This window comes from Lutra lutra, chromosome 9 (genome assembly GCF_902655055.1).
Source record: "Lutra lutra chromosome 9, mLutLut1.2, whole genome shotgun sequence".
Classification (NCBI taxonomy): Eukaryota; Metazoa; Chordata; class Mammalia; order Carnivora; family Mustelidae; genus Lutra; species Lutra lutra.
The window spans coordinates 60,948,062-60,964,750 of NC_062286.1; the positions used below are offsets into that span (position 1 = coordinate 60,948,062).

The 16,689-nt window shown below is 38.2% G+C and overlaps 1 protein-coding gene across 8 annotated transcripts in view; it reads right to left on the reverse strand.

The window, feature by feature from the left end:
* COMMD1 (copper metabolism domain containing 1) overlaps nt 1-16,689 on the reverse strand; it is a 233,439-nt gene that overhangs the window by 42,667 nt on the left and 174,083 nt on the right. For 3 of the 8 annotated variants that reach the window (XR_007130338.1, XR_007130337.1, XM_047746840.1), the window contains exon 3: nt 5,785-5,846. The exons of the other annotated variants lie outside the window; for them this stretch is intronic. Coding sequence is in view for 1 of the 3 variants with exons in the window: in XM_047746840.1 (XP_047602796.1) it covers nt 5,785-5,846 (62 nt within the window). In the remaining 2 variants the exon portion in view is untranslated. The remainder of the gene's footprint in view (nt 1-5,784; nt 5,847-16,689) is intronic. 8 annotated transcript variants of the gene reach the window in all.

Sequence of the window (16,689 nt, forward strand, 5' to 3'; positions counted from 1 at the left end):
CAATAAGCCTTTTCAGTGGGACCAAGTTACTCTGTCATTAGCTGGAAAAACTTTTAGGAGATTTTGGAAAAGTACGCTTGCTGTTGCTAAGTTGCTATGCTGAGTGTTTACTGATGGCACTGAACATACCACAGGAGAAACAAGTGGAGAGCGAGGAAAGGAAGGGCCTCTCAGATGAAAACTTGCGAAAGAGTAGAAAAGGCTTTCCTTGACTACAGAGAACATTTTCCTCAAACATGTATTTGGATAGGAGAGGGGTATAATATGTGAACTTAGAAACTGCCAAATTTAAAAAAGAAAAGAAAAGAAAGAAACTGCCAGGTTTTCACTTAGTTGAAGCAAAAACCAATTTAAAGAAAAGAAAGAGTCCTTGTGTCGACGAGCTACAGGAGCGATCACCTCCTTTAAGAAACAAGAACAAATTTATGGCAAATCAGATAATTCAGTTAGCTAAATTAAGAACAGGTCTCAGATTAGAAAGCCTCAGTATTCTTTATTCAGTTTATCCTAACTTTAAAACATTTTTGAACATTTACCCTTTGAAACAATGATCTAGAGAAAACAATAATTACCAGTCTAACATATATATTTGGGAAATTGGCAGAAAATATGTAAACCATGTTTTACCTCAGTGAAAGTCAGTAACAGTAACAAATCACCTGGTTTTCCATTTATATGGAAAAGATTATCAAGGACTTCGATCACAGAGATAGGAATACCTGAGCAGAGTTTATTAATAAAAGCCAGGATCTTGGGGCACCTGGGTGGCTCAGTGGGTTAAAGCCTCTGCCTTCGGGTTAGGTCATGATCTCAGGGTCCTGAGATCAAGTCCCGCATCAGGCTCTCTGCTCATAGGGGAGCCTGCTTCCCTCTCTCTCTCTGCCTGCCTCTCCGCCTACTTGTGATCTCTCTGTCAAATAAATAAATAAAATCTTTAAAAAAAAAAAAAAAAGCCAGGATCTTTTCTGACTAGGGGTCATTACTTTTTACAGATTTCAGTACTCAAATTATCTTTGCTCAGACCTCTAAGTGTCAGTGAAACTGTTTATTTATTTATTTTTAAATATTTATTTATTTGAGAGAGAGTCGGGGGGGTGCATAGGGAGAGAGAGAGTCCTAGGCAGACTCTGCACTGAGCACAGAGCTTGACATGGGGCTCAATCTTATGACCCTAAGTTCATTACCTGAGGTGAAACCAAGAGTTGAATGCTTCACTGACTGTGCCACCCAGGTACCCCTGAAGCTGTTTATTTTTAAGGGAAATCAACTATCAGAGAGACTAGTAGGCTAGAAAAACAGAGTCCAGAGTTAAATATTCCATCCACTCCCAACCTTCACCTCTCTCCCCTTGAAACAATGCACATTAACAGTGTTAGAAAGACACATGTAACCATTTATGACTCTTGAAGAAACAGCTTATTTGAAGCTATTAAAAAGGCCTAGCTTTACCTAGTTATGCTATCAAAATACTTTATCAGGTATTCAAGAGTCTTTAAACTGGGGCTTAACACATGGGGCTCTATTCAAATTTTTGTATTTGGCTGGGGAACACTACAGAAAATACATCTAATGCACTTAAAGATATCTGTAGGAATGCAGATGATGCTTATCAAGCCAGAGACAAAGTATAAGAACAATTTGAAACATCTGATTTTTTTTAAGGTTTTATTTTTTTAAAAGTAATTTCTACACCCAAGAGGAAGCTTGAACTCATGACTCCATGATCAAGAGTCACATGCTCTTCCAACTGAGCCAGCCATGCACTCCTGAAACATCTGGAGGTTTTTTTCCCCCCAAACCATCCACCTGGGTCTGGGCCCAACTGGTTATAATAACAAGAAATGACAAGACTAAACTCCTGGATTTAAGATTCTGGGCCAAGAGTTAGAACCTGTTTTGGTTTTTTTTTTTAAGATTTTATTTTTTTGACACAGAGAGAGAGAGAGAGTGAGCAAGAGGGAACATAAGCAGGGTGAGTGGCAGGCAGAAGGAGGGAGAAGGAGAATCAGGCTCCCTGCTGAGCAGAGAACCAGATGCGATGCAGGAGCTCAATCCCAGGAATCTGGAATCCAGACCTGAGCCGCAGGGAGACACTTAACTGACTGAGCCACCCAGGTGCCCCGAATCTGCTTTTTTTTTTTTAATAAATTTTTTTAAGATTTTATTTATCTGACAGACAGAGATCACAAGTAGGCAGAGAAGCAGGCAGAGAGAGAGGGGAAAGCAGGCTCCCCGCTGAGCAGAGAGCCCGATGTGGGGCTCGATCCCAGGATCTTGGGATCGTGACCTGAGCTGAAGGCAGAGGCTTTAACCCACTGAGCCACCCAGGCACCCCGAATCTCTGCTTTTTAACAGACTGTAGATACAGCATGTGGTGGAATCAAATCAGTTAGCAGATAAATAAGCAAGCACATCATTAAGAATATGTAGTCTGTGATCATGGGGGAGTAGAGCAGTGTATTAAACTCGGGGTTTAAATAACTATTCCAAATTAGAAAAGAAAGCAAAGGTAAAATATTAAAATATTCTCTCCAAGTGCAAAGCCAAAAAGGTTATAAAATCCTAAGAGCTCTCAGAGGCACCATCTCCAAACCAAAAGAAAAACCAAAGCTACCCTTAATGACTTCAGAGAAAGATATCTCACAGGTTCCTAAGAAACTCCTTTCCCAGGTAACCACTCTAATATTCTTCAGGAAACTTTTTTTTTTTTTTTAAGATTTTACTTAATTATTTGACAGAGAGATCACAAGTAGGCAGACAGAGAGAGAGAGGGAAGCAGGCTCCCTGCTGAGCAGAGAGCCCTATGCGGGGCTCAATCCCAAAACCCTGAGATCATGACTTAGGAGGAAGGCAGAGGCTTAACCCACTGAACCACCCAAGTGCCCTTCTTCAGGAAACTCTTACTTGCCAAACCTAGATCTTTAGTGCTTTAGCTTAAACTCATTTCCTAGCAGGGTCAGAGAATATAACTAATTATTAGTTTATATAATAATTGAAGGCTGCCATTCAGCAAGCGTTTGGTTTTCTCCATCTACATGCTAAAACTTCCTTGTGTATAATGTCTACTTTAATGATTTTGATATCTAGGCCCATAAGCATGCCAAGAAATTCTTTGGCAAAACGATACTAGTCACAAAATGCTAAAATAAAATAAAAAGAACGATGACTTAGCAACTACCTGAGTGGAACCATTTAGAATAATATATTTTTTAAAGATTTTATTTATTTATTTGTCAGAGAGAGAGAGGGAGAGAGAGGGAGAGAGAGCGAGCACAGGCAGACAGAATGGCAGGCAGAGGCAGAGGGAGAAGCAGGTTCCCTGACGAGCAAGGAGCCCGATGTGGGACTCGATCCCAGGACGCTGGGATCATGACCTGAGCCGAAGGCAGCTGCTTAACCAACTGAGCCACCCAGGCGTCCCTAGAATAATATTTATCAAAAAAAATAGAGTGGTGCCTGGCTGGCACAGTTGGTAGAGCATGTGACTTTTTTTTTAAGATATTTTTTATTTATTTGACAGAGAGAGAGAGGTCACAAGTAGGCAGAGAGGCAGGCAGAGAGAGGGGGAAGCAGGCTCCCTGCTGAGCAGAGAGCCCGATGTGGGGCTCGATCCCAGGACCCTGGGATCATGACCTTAGCCGAAGGCAGAGGCTTTAACCTACTGAGCCACCCAGGTGCCCCAAGCATGTGACTCTTAATCTCAGTTGTGAGCTTAAGTCCTGCGTTGAGTATAAAGTCTACTTAAAATAGAGTTTTGTTTTTAAACTTAAAAAATAATAAAAATTAAAAAAAATAGAAGTCCTATATCCAACTTTCTATATTATTATTATTTCCCATGCAAAACTGCCACAAAGCTTTATTCCTCAATTAACTGGTTGCATTTAGTATTATAACACAACTTTGGCAAGTTCTACATGTTGCAATTTCTTTAAAAAGTACTAAAGTTAGGTGACAGAAGGTGAGAGTAGGAAAAGGTGACCTAGGATCTCCTAACCAAGACTGATTCAAGAAGGCCACATACCGCTAGCCAGAAACCATATATATGGCTTACTCCCCCAATTTTTCTTTTGGTTACGTTTATTAACACAAAGGGAATCTTCGCTAAGCCTAAACTTTAGCCATGAAGCCTATCCTTCTATTTAGGCTGTCCTTTCATAAACTTAAGTTAATTTCTGACCTGCTCCTCTGTCACTCTGTCTTCCATGTTTAACAACCTGACAGAGAAAAAGAATATGTAGCAAAAGTCAAAATTGGCAATGGCTTCTTTAAGAGCAATTATATAATAATTGTTAATATAGATATCTATAACGAAGATACCCATAATTCATGTGGCTTTTTTAGAATTATATTGATTTGTCTCCCAATTCTTTTAGGACACCCTGATAGAGCTTTTTTGTAGCAAACGATCTTTCACGTTCCTTCTTAGGGAACCATTTATCCAAAACTAATATTTTATAGTTCTGTAAAAACTGTGACTATTCTCCACTTCTCTTTCTTATCCATTTCTCTACCCTTCTTTGCCTTGTGTCATGTCCTATGGGGCTGATCTCTAAGACTATGTCACTTCCTTATTCTTACAGCTGGGTTCTAGCAAGAGGAAAGAGGTCAGGGTATTTATTCCCCAAACCCCAATTCCCTCTCCTCTGATATTTCCCATACATATTATGTGCAGGTATTGTTTCTTCACTTCCTACTTTACTTTCTGGCCTCAATCACTGTTTTCAGTATAAACATAAAGATGAGTCTCTTCAGAATGCGGAAGTACATATCACTGAACACAAACTCCAAAGATTAGCAGAGCGAGGATTTTCATCATGCCTAAGTTGATAAGAAGGCTGACCTCCAAGTGCTTATTATCTGAAACCAATATCTGGTTTTCTTCTACTATCATTGTATTGAAATTCTGTACAGCAGCACTTTGATATTAAGGAAGAATAACAACAACAGCAACAACAGCAGCAACAACAATTGTGGAAGATCATATTTCATTAAGCATTTGCATCAAAGATCTTGATTTCAGAAACATGGGCTCATCTCTACAACCTGCTCTTATACCCTATATCTAAAGTAATGGATAGTTTACGCTACACCTTAAAACAATACTTCAAAAAAGAAAATTTGTGATTTATAATCTCTTTTTAAAGCTTGTAGTTTATAATTTTTTATTTTTAATTTTTACAAAATTTAAAAAGTTTTTGTTTATTATTTATTTGAGAGAGAGAGAGAAGGAATGAGAAAGCATGGTGGGAGGAGCAGAGGGAGAGGGACAAGCAGACTCTGGGCTGAGCACAGAGCGTGACACAGGACCCTGAAATCATGGCCTGAGCTAAAATCAAGAGTCAGATGATTAATTCACTGGGCCACCCAGGCGCCTCTATAATCCTTTTTTTTTTTAAACAAAAATTTTTAGCAATACATATTACAAACAATGGTCCCTACTCAGACCATTTTTGTCCTGAGGAAATCCTCATTTCAAATACAAAAGCTGATGAGTTCTACAGCTACTGTGTAAAGGGCTTGCTAACACAATTTTCAAAATGGAAAAAAAAAAATCACAAAGCAAATTATCCTATTGGGGATGAAAATTAGACTCTTTTGAGGCTAAGACTGAAATTTAATGACAGAGCAACTAAAAAGAACACCAGAAACTCAGAGCACCAAAACTCAATAAGGTGTCCATAATAATAATACGCAATGGGACTAAGCTAAGGGGACTAAGAAAGGGTCTTCAAGAACCAAGAACCCACTCTAATAAATGAAATGGCACACTGCCTCAGTTCATACCAGGTGCTTTCCATGCCAGGGCAGCTTCTAAAGGAAGTGCTTATCCATATTCCCACAATCTCCTAGAAGAGGACAGAGTATTACCAGTGTATTATAAAAGCATTAACCATCACTGGACAATAATTACTGAGTTTTCTGGAGTTGTCATTCAGGTATTTCAAAGGACTTTTGTGAGGACAACCTGACAACTCCCACTAATTCTTATCATATTAAGAAAATATGGGGACACCTGGGTGGCTCAGTAGGCTAAGCTGCTGCCTTTGGCTCAGGTCATGATCCCAGAGTCCTGGGATCGAGTCCCACATTGGGCTCCTTGTCCAGCGGGGAGCCTGCTTCTCTCCCTGCCTCTGACTGCCACTCTGCCTGCTTGTGCTCCTTCTGACAAATAAATAAATAAATAAAATCTAAAAAAAAAAAAAAAAAAGAAAGAAAATACGAACTTTTCATTAGTTAACTCGCAACTCAAGGGAGAAAAGAGACATTGAGTATAAAGGAAGTTGCAGATTTACCATGGACTGAAGTTACATGCAAGGCACCACTTAACTTTAACTTTCTATACACAGGTTTTCTATAAAGTGACAAAATTTTAAAATATAATTTCAGGAGTGCCTGGGTGGCACAGGTGGCTAAGTGTCAGACTCATGATTTCAGCTCAGGTTGTAATCTCAGGGTCATGAGATCAAGCCCCATGTCGGGCTCCACATGGAGTCTGCTCGCTGTGCTCTTTCTAAAATAAATAAATAAATATTATATTTCAGATCTTAAACATTCAGAGACCTATTATCTGGGTCTCTGCTACTTTACCTCTTCCTCCTTGTTTTGGTCCATCTTTTAACTATTTCCACAAGATGGAAAAATGAAGTGCAATTTAAACTGGTTAATCTGACTAAATCATAGCAACTCCATAAAAAGTTCTATAGACAAGGAGATTAGAGCTTTTGGGAGGAACTTTAATTGTACCTTCATATGACAACTTTTGAAAATCATACCCATATAGTACAATTTAAGACAGAAAGGTCTATTTGCCCAATATATTTATTTTTAAATTGAAGTATGGCTGACATACAGTAATATACATTAATATACATACAGTTTCAGGTGTATAACACTTTAATTTGACATTTATATACATTAAGAAATGCTCACCATCAAACACCACACAATGTTATTATAGTATCATTGACTATATTCCCTATGCAGTACTTTATATCCCATGACTGACTTATTTTATAGCTTTAAGTCTGTACCTCCTAATTCCCTTCACTTATTTTGCCTATCTCCATCCCCCCAGCAAACACCAGTTTATTCTCTATATTTATGAGTCTGTTTCTGCTTTGTTTTTTTCAGATTCTACATATATTGAAGTCACACAGTATTTGTCTTCTTTGACTTAATTAATTTAGCGTAATACTCTCTCTAGGTTGATCCATATTATCACAAATGGCAAATGGCAAGATTTCATTCTTTTTTATGGCTGAGTAATATTTGATGTATATATATCAGGTGTCTGTCATCTTCTTTATCTATTCATCTATCTATAGATACTTAGGTTGCTTCCAAATCTTGGCTTATTGCAAATAATCCTACAATAAACATAGGAGTGCATAGATCTTTATGAATTAGTGTTTTCATTTTCTTTAGGTAAATATCCAGAAGTGGAAACACTGGGTCATATGGTATTATTAAATTTTTAAAATTTCTTCAGGAAGCTCCATACTGTTTTCCATAGTGGTTGCACCAATTTACATTCCCACCAACAGTGTACATGGGTTCCTCTTTCTCCAGAGCCTTGCCAACATTTATTTCTTTTTAATTTTATTTGTTTATTTATTAAAAAAAATTTTTTTTAAGATTTTCTATATTTATTTCAGAGAGAGAGAGAGAGGTCAGCGGGAGAAGCTGACTCCCTGACGAGCAGGGAGCCTAACGTGGGACTCGATCCTGGGACTCCAGGATTATGACCTGAGCTGAAGGCAATCACTTAACCAACTGAGCCACCCAGGCGGCCCTGTTTGTTTATTTTAAAGGAGGCTCCATGCCCATGTGGGGGCCTAACTCATATCCCTGAGATTAAGATTCCCATGCTCTACTGACTAAGACAGCCAGGTGCCCCTCTTGCCTTTTTTATTTTAGCCATTCTGACAGGTGTGAAATGATAGCTCATTGTGGTTCTGATTTGCATTTTCCTGATGACTAGTGATGTTGAGTGTCTTTTCATGCGTCTGTTGGCCATCTGTATGTCTTCTTTGAAAAATGTCTATTCACCTCAGAAAGATCTTATTTCCAGATATGTCCCTTCCTTTAGTAGGACAACTGTTCTCAGCCCAGATAATGTCTTTAGAACATAACACTCTCAAGGAGAGGTAATACAAAAAGTCATTAACACCTTTCTATTACTTAAATCACAAGATTTATTTTCTTCCAGGAAGAATGAATCCAAGTAGCCTGTCTTTAAACTCAGGATGCCTAGCATTTCAGAGGGAGGAGGGGCAGGTGGGGTGTATATAGGTAGGACACAAAACACAAAAGAACTAGGAGAATACCAAAGGCAAATCCTTCTCTTTACTCAGTAACCCACATCAGATACTTAGATCCATAGATGTGGTATCTTAAAACTACTTAGGTCCCTGACCCATATTCTCTAATGTCTTTCTAATCATTTGATCACCAAGGTTGCTAAGCATCAGGAAAACCTAGGGAATTTTATAAAGGGGGCATTAGTAAAATAATCCTCAATGAACCAAAGTTGAATTTATATACACATAAACACATACACATCCTTCTGCTGCTTTGCTTTCTCTTTTATCTGCAGGCTCAGGGCCTGTGAACCAACAAGGCAATGAGATTCCAAGAACACTGTCCATTCAAAGTTATTTGAATTTCTAAAAAGACCAAAAGTGTCAAGAACAGGACCCTGCAATTCTTTTGGTTTAAGATTTCTTAGCTGGAAAAAATCTAGAGCCATGCTTTAGGAGGAAACTAGACATGCCTGTCCTGCCGATATGTTGTCAAAGGGAACATGTATTTCGGTCCAAGCAACCCTGACTTGTTTCTGAAAGGGAGAAAATAGTCTGACCTTGCAAGAATGAGTGGTTCTGTCCTTGGCTGAATTATGTACTGCTAACCCAGGACTATCACTATTCTTTTTCCTTTAGAGATTTCAAAGCAGCCTGACATATTCTGCTTCCCATTACAGGTCAGTAGATATAATGAAAGGTAATAGTACCATCGATCTCCATTTTACCACTAGAAAAAAACAAGAAACCTGGAGACTAGCGCCAGTTATGTGAAGGCCAGAATCCCTAGCTCTTTGATTCAATCCACTGCTCGCTAATACCCACATCTAACTCTGAATGCAGACATTTTCAAGGCCAACTACTGTATATTTAACAGAGTAGAATGGGAAATAATTAAAGATATATGATTTTGTGGGCGCCTGAGTGGCTCAGTGGGTTAAAGCCTCTGCCTTCTGCCCAGGTCATGATCTCAGGGTCCTGGGATCGAGCCCCGCATTGGGCTCTCTACTCAGCACGGAGCCTGCTTCTTCCTCTCTCTCTCTCTCTCTCTCTGTCTGCCTCTCTGCCTACTTGTGTTCTCTGTCTGTCAAATAAATAAATAAAATCTTTAAAAAATAAAAAAAGATATATGATTTTGTACTGATTTACATAAGCACCAGGACTTAAGCATTTACAAAGACTATTTTTAAAGCATACAACAAAAGGAAATAAAATGAAACTGAGTTATATAAACACTAAAAGCTCAATACAATGAGATCATTGGCTGATTTCTACTTTTTTCAAAACATTGTGTTCCAGTTCACTTTATAAGTTTTTTTTATATTTGGCAGGATTTAATGTTTAGTTTTTAAGATTTTCTGTATTTTGAAAAACTTTTGGTGAAAAAAATATTTGGATAAAAAGACTATTTTTAGGTGCTCTGGTTTGATTTCCAAGAAGTCATACTGGCTTTTGGCTAAGTAGAACTAGTTCCCAAGTGACAATGGACAAAGAACCCGAGGAACAACTGGTAAACAAGTGAAAATGCAAATCATACTGAAGGATAACCCACTGAGCCTAGTTGGCTCAGTGGGTTAAACCTTTGCCTTTGGCTCAGGTCATGATCTCAGGGTCCTGGGATCGAGCCCCATGCCGGGCTCTCTGCTCGGCAGGGAGCCTGCTTCCCTCTCTCTCTGCCAACTTGTGATTTCTCTCTCTGTCAAATAAATAAATAATATCTTTAAAAAAAAAGAAATTTCACTTAAATCTTACAGAAAACAAATTGATAAAACTCTTAACACATGAGAAAGAAAGTGTTGCTAATATTAATTTGAAGTTCGAACTGGGGCTCCCTCATCATTCCTAATGAGACACATTCCAGAGCAAACTCATCTGCAAACAACTCTGACAAACTAAAATATATTTACATGAAAGGAATAAAAAAAGATTAAAAAAAAAAAAAAAACAAAACTCAACCCGAGCTGCTTGTTTAGGTAATACTATTAGGCAGGCAGAAACAAAGTATGTAATGGCACCTGTTTTTTAAGGGGTTCTTGATAATCTACAGATTAAAATGGGGGAAACACCTTAATATACCTACCCATTAAAAAGACCAGAGTGCAGCAATGAATGACAAACTCTTGGGCAAGGGAGGAAGACAGAAGTAAAACTAATCAAACCCATTCTGGGACTGCAGATTTTCTCCAGCCAGAGGCATCATCGACTTGCTCTGCCAACAGCACCATCTAGCTATGTCCCAGCTGTCTCAATGTGGTTTCTTTTAAGCCATTCATGACAGCACAATTATACAGAAATAGGCATAGTTAAAAAGTAAGCATCTCCCTTTACTCTTCTCTTGAGAAAGCAAATAAAACTATGTAAAGAGGGTAAAGGATGAAATGACTAAGGGTAGGAGAGCTTTCAGATTCAGAAAATGCTGATTCGGGGAGAAAAAGTTTTGGATACATTTTTTTATTTTTTATTTTTGTCAAGTTTGTGGGGAAAGGTGATTAATTTTGTTGGGTTTCCAACAAACTCCAAATACAGTTACATTCTAAGGCTTTGGGGGTTGGGACTTTAATAAGAATTGGCAGGGGACAAAATTTAGCCCAAAATAATCACAACAGCTTGGAGGGTCGCATTTATCAAGCATTATGTGTTTTTGGTTGACGATAATGATGATGATCTCACACATAATTCTAGGCTTGCTATTCTTATTATACAGAAAGAAATTTATAATATTCCAGAAACACACACACGTACATGCACACACTCTATCTGCTGATTACTCAGGTCTGCCAGCCCAGTTTGGCAGAAGCCTCATCTGGCTTCATCCTCACTGAACTCAATTTTGAAATGTGATTTAATCTGTGGGGGCTGACAGGATAAAAGCTGCCAGGAAGGGGATTGGAAAATGGTACAAAAGAAATCTTTGCTAATCCTCATTCCCAGATCCTATGAAGTACTTTGCCTGCCATGCTGTGTCCCAAAGTCCAGGCCTAAAGACTGACTCAGAATCTGGCACACTATTCCGTGAGAGAATATGGGGATGAGAGAAGAAGAAAGGATTTGTAGTCTGTGCATGAAGTTAGTCACTAGCCTTCTTAGCTCAAATAATTTACTGCAAACTTATGAAGTGGCAGGAAGAGAGGAGATTGCATCTTTATTACCTAGGGTTGCATTCTGACATCACTTAGGTTGCTGGTGCCTTTGTTCATATACAACAATCATCCCTCACACTAACACAGTGCTTTACAGTTTAGAAAGCCCTTTTGTATGAATGACCTCATCTGATCCTTAGAGCAGTCCTATTAACTAGGAAGAAACCAAGCCAGAGTTAAGGTACTTGGAAGAACTATGGAAGTGACAGATAGAACTTATCTATCTGATCCAGATCTTTTCAGCTATATCCAGCAAGAGACTTCATCAGATGACGCAATGGATTTTATGGGCTTTGATATACTTCTGGTCCAATTTGTGGAGGAAAAGAAAGAAAGGCCTCATTTTCTTAAAATTGCCCAGAGTTCTAAAAACTAGAGATTGGAGTTCAGTCCTTTGCAAAAGACAGAACAGGTAGTCAGGTCCTAACCGTCATAGAAATAGATTTTCTTACTTGGTCACCATTTATTCAGTAGACTCTGGAAACAGTAGAGGAAATAGAAAAGTTTGAGGAGATAGAGAGGATCACCTCTGGACTCTGGGGAAAAATAAAATGCCTAAAAAGTGAAATGCCACAACTGAAAAGAAGTAAGTCTGGAAGACAGGAGTAGGAGAAATTTCAAGAAAAGTGCAACAAATCTGAAAACATTAGCAAATTCAGGGGGTTACAGAAATTACACTAATGATAATGGCAATGATAACTATCAATGGCTAATATTTATTGAACATATACAAAACGCCATGCACTGCATACTAAGTGCTTAACATGCATAATTTCATTTTGGTAAGGATCATTTTATCCCATTTTACAGATGAAGAAAGTAAGGAAAGATGAAAAACTTGTTTATTGCGGCCACACAAGTAGTAAGTGGCAGAGCCGGTTTTAAACCCAGGTCTGTCTGGCTTCAGAGTCTGAGCACTTAACCATTTTGCAATCCTGACTCACATTAGTATATAAGATAAACACCATCATTAATAGTCACTAAGTACCTGCATGTGAAGGTTATTCTATGATTCAGTTAACTTTAACAAAGACTCAAAGGAAACCTGAGTGTTGACTGTATGATAACCCAAAATCAATCTAAAATGGCCTGTAAAAACATCTGGATAGACAATGCGTACATCCTAGCCACCATGGAAGATCTTTAGTGTTTTGTAAGTGTAATGGGATGGCAGCATAGTTGAATTAATATATGCATGAGATCTGGGCAGAGAATCATATTATAAAGAGACTAAGTTTTTATTCTGAGGCAAGATGACCTTTTATTCCCCCTCTTTCTGTGAGGAGAAGGCTGTGGGAGAGGAGGGCATTCAGTTTTACATACAGCTACACCTCCCCATCAACAGGAAAGGTAGAAGCAATGTTTACTTAGTCAACTGACTAATATGTGGAACTTTTTTTTTTTTAAAGTAGGCTCCATCCCCAGCATGGAGCCCAATGCAGGTCTTGAACTCAGGATCCCGAGATCAAGATCTGAGCTGAGATCAAATAGGTTGCTTTACTGACAGAGGCCACCCAGACGCCCTTGTGTGGAACTTCTTAAGACTGCTCCCAAATCATAGTTAGTAGGAATAAAATACCTGTTTAAACTTGATGTTCTTTCCATCTATAATCAGAAGGAATTCTCCTTTCTGCCTTGCTAACCCAAGAACACCATATTATTCATCTTGAAAAAAAAAGTCACATCAACATATATAATGGAATGCAAAAAGGTAAATATGATCATTTCATGTTGTACACCTGAAACATGTCAATTATTATCTTACATTTTTTTAAAAAGAGTGAAAAAATATTGAAAAAATATAAGTATATCCAATTACGAATTCAAATTTTTAACATCCTTCATATTTGGCCTTTAGCTATTCTCTGGCCAAGCCAAGAGTAACTAGGACTGGGTGGTGTGAAGGGAAAGAGAGCCCTTGATAAAATGCCCAAAATAGCATAGTTCACTCATGCATAATCAAGGCTTGATGATTATCACCTAAAACAGAAAGATGGTGTAGGCAGCATATACACTGTTATAAATAAAAATAAACAAACATAAATGATTTGTAAAAGGAAATGATGCTTACTCTAGTTTGCAGCCTATCCTTTCATTAGAGAGAATACATTTGCCACTCTATCCAAGATTATATCTAAACAAAACAGAAATATGAACTATCAGAAGGAGGTCAAAAGAAATAGTACAAAAATATTAGTTAAAAGCAAATAACTACCTGTACCCCTGAAACAAATAATACATTATATGTTAATTTTTTAAAAAAGAACAATAACTATTTTGAAGAAAAGTAAGGTATGTCCCCAATGGAAGTATAAGAAAAACATTTTGACAGTATGACATATATTTCCTCAATGAAATAACAGTCCACGTTTATTTCCTCAACTTAGTTTGCCAAGTTTTTGGCCAAAAGAGGAAACATGAATAGAGAAGAATATGGTACCTAAATCGCTGGCTGTGATGCCTTCATTGGGATTCCTGGTTTCTGAAGCATTTTAGCTTCGTTTGTAAAATGTAAGGTGATGCAGAAATGCTGGGGTTTTAAGCAACAGTCAAGAAAGAATTCCTGAGATGTCTTCAGTGCAAAGAGGTGGTTTTATTAAAGCATGGGGACAGGACCTACAGGCAGAAAGAGCTGTACTAGGCTTGTGATGGATGACTGATTATATGCTTTCAAGTTGGGAGGAGGCTAGGGACAGCATAAGTCCCTAAGGAATTTTGAAGGCAAGGTTTTCAGGACCTGGAAGGGGCTAGGTGTTGTTAGGAAAAGATCATTTATTACTGTATAGAAATCCTCAGTCATGAGACCTTTCAGATGTCTATCAGTGGACCATATGCTTGAAGGCTGGTTGCTAACATGTATCTTGAGGGGTAGAGATATAGAGAGTTTCCAAAGGAATTTTTATATGTTAAAGAAGACTTACAGGATCCTGGAGGTTGGGATAATGTTAAGCTAAGACTGCCTTTTGCCTGGAGCATAGGGTCAACATGGAGGCAGCTGAGCTCCCAGAGGATGGTCACTCTACCTATTTCAAGGACTTGTCAATGGACTGTAGGCAGTAAGGAAACTTAATTTTTTCTTTTGTCTTTATTTCCTGTATCACAAGGCATTTCAAGTATACACAAATTTGGCGAAAATAGGACTCTTTTATACTCCTTTCCCAAATTCACCATTTGTTCAACTTGCCACATTCACTTTGTCATTCTGTCTCTCTCACAATTACTTGAGAGTAAGTAGAGGATGCGAGCTCTTTCATTCCTAAAACTTTAGTGCATACTTCCTAAAGACAAGGGCATTTTCAGGGCACCTAGGTAGCTCAATCAGTTGAGTGTCTGACTTGGTTTTGGCTCAGGTCATGATCTCAGGATCAGGAGATCAAGCACCACATGGGGGCTCTGTGCTCAGTGTGCAGTCTGCTTGAGATTCTCTCCCTACCTACCTCCCTTTCTGTCCCTCCCCCAGCTCATGCTGGCTCTCTCCAAAATAAATAAGTAAATAAAATAAAATCTTTAAAAAAAATCACAAGGGCATTTTCTTATATAACCATGGTTATATGATAATGATAAATGCTACTCTCTTTTAGAAAATGCCTCAATGGTGCCCTTTATAAAGTTTTTTTTCCCCCTGTTCCCAAATCAAATTCACAATCACACACTGACTATATTTAGATGTCATGCATCTTTAGTCTCCTTTAAGCTGGAATAACTTCTCAGTCAGCCTTTCTTGTGTTTCTTGATGCTGGCATTTTTGAAAAGTATAAGCTATTTTACAGAAGGTCAATTTGGATTTGTCTGATGTTTCCTCATGATGAGATTCCATGTATGAGGGAATGTCAATCTACTTACTAAGAACCTACCCCCAACAATTAGTGGATATGGTTTCTGAAGTCATACAAACTTAAATGCAAATATAAATCAATAACCACTTTCTAGCTGTGTGGCTGGCTAGTTTAAAGTTTTCTATTCTGTAAAATAGTGATTTTAACAGATTTAACCGGTAAGACTGTTGTGAAGATTTAATGAGATAATGCATCTAAAGCAATTTAACACAGTTTTGGGGTGGGTGTAAAACTATCTTATACCTCTCTTGATTTTACCACATTATCTTACACCCAGCAACAATGAAATCAAATTGATTAAGCAGCATCTCTATTTACTTTCCCAAAGAGAAAAAGTACTATACTCTGACATACACACTGTCTGTAGTAATCTAGTCTACCTAAGGTACTTCAGTGCCAGCCTGAAAATGGCAGCAGCATCTCAGCTGTCTGGATGCTCCTAGAGGCTGCCTCCAGATATCCTGCTGCTGCCTGTCCTAGCCCAGGGAGTACACAAGCACTGGCTAGGGGAAGAATACCAGAAGTACTACACAGAGCACGTTCCTTCCTACTGAGACCAGGACGCGAGCCAGTGGAGTGGAGTGGAAGAGTATGACAAAGGCACTGAACATGAAGACTCCAGGACAGGGCTGCCAAGAACATGAACTGGTTTAGGGGACTGATAAGGAGTACTCTGACTAAAAACTGAGTCAGGAGCTCAGGAGCAAACTCTGTCCTTCCTGTCAATCCAAAGAAAGAAGAGGGAATACCCAAATCAAGCAATTTTCTTAAAGTCAAATTGAGAGTTTATTTTAATATTCAGCAACAACACTTAAAAAAAAATGAGGAAGTCCACAATTCATTTCCATAAATCCCTTGCCCCTCCAAGGGGGCAAGGGAGCTGGTGTGCGCAGCATTTTCAATCTACTGTTTTAGTATGATAATCTCATCCTCCATACCTTCTCTTAGAAAACACCAATAAAATTATTCTATTTATGCTAATTCAGTACTGTGTGCCACAGGTTAAAACAAAACAAAAACCAAAAAGGATTATAACAACTGTACCAATTCTAAGTATAGAAGTACAAACTCACTTTGGAGATTTGGAATCTAATTTAATTTGGGTTTTTCTATGTTATTAACTCCAATGTTCCAGCATTTTTCTGTTTTACCCCTTTCCGCCAATTAGAACTTCAAATGAAAGTCAAATGATCCCTGAGGGTAAAGAAAATAAAATGAAACAAACAAGAAAATTCCTGTGTCCCACATTTCAAACTGTGAGAAGGGGTCTCCAGCAAGGCAAAGAGAAAATTATACTCTCATCACTGTGCTGAATGAGAGTTTACATCTATACTCTGACAAAGGGAAAAGAAAATTCTAATGCAAAACCTTTATTTTATCTTCATTAATGAAAAGTAAAAATTCTATAATGTG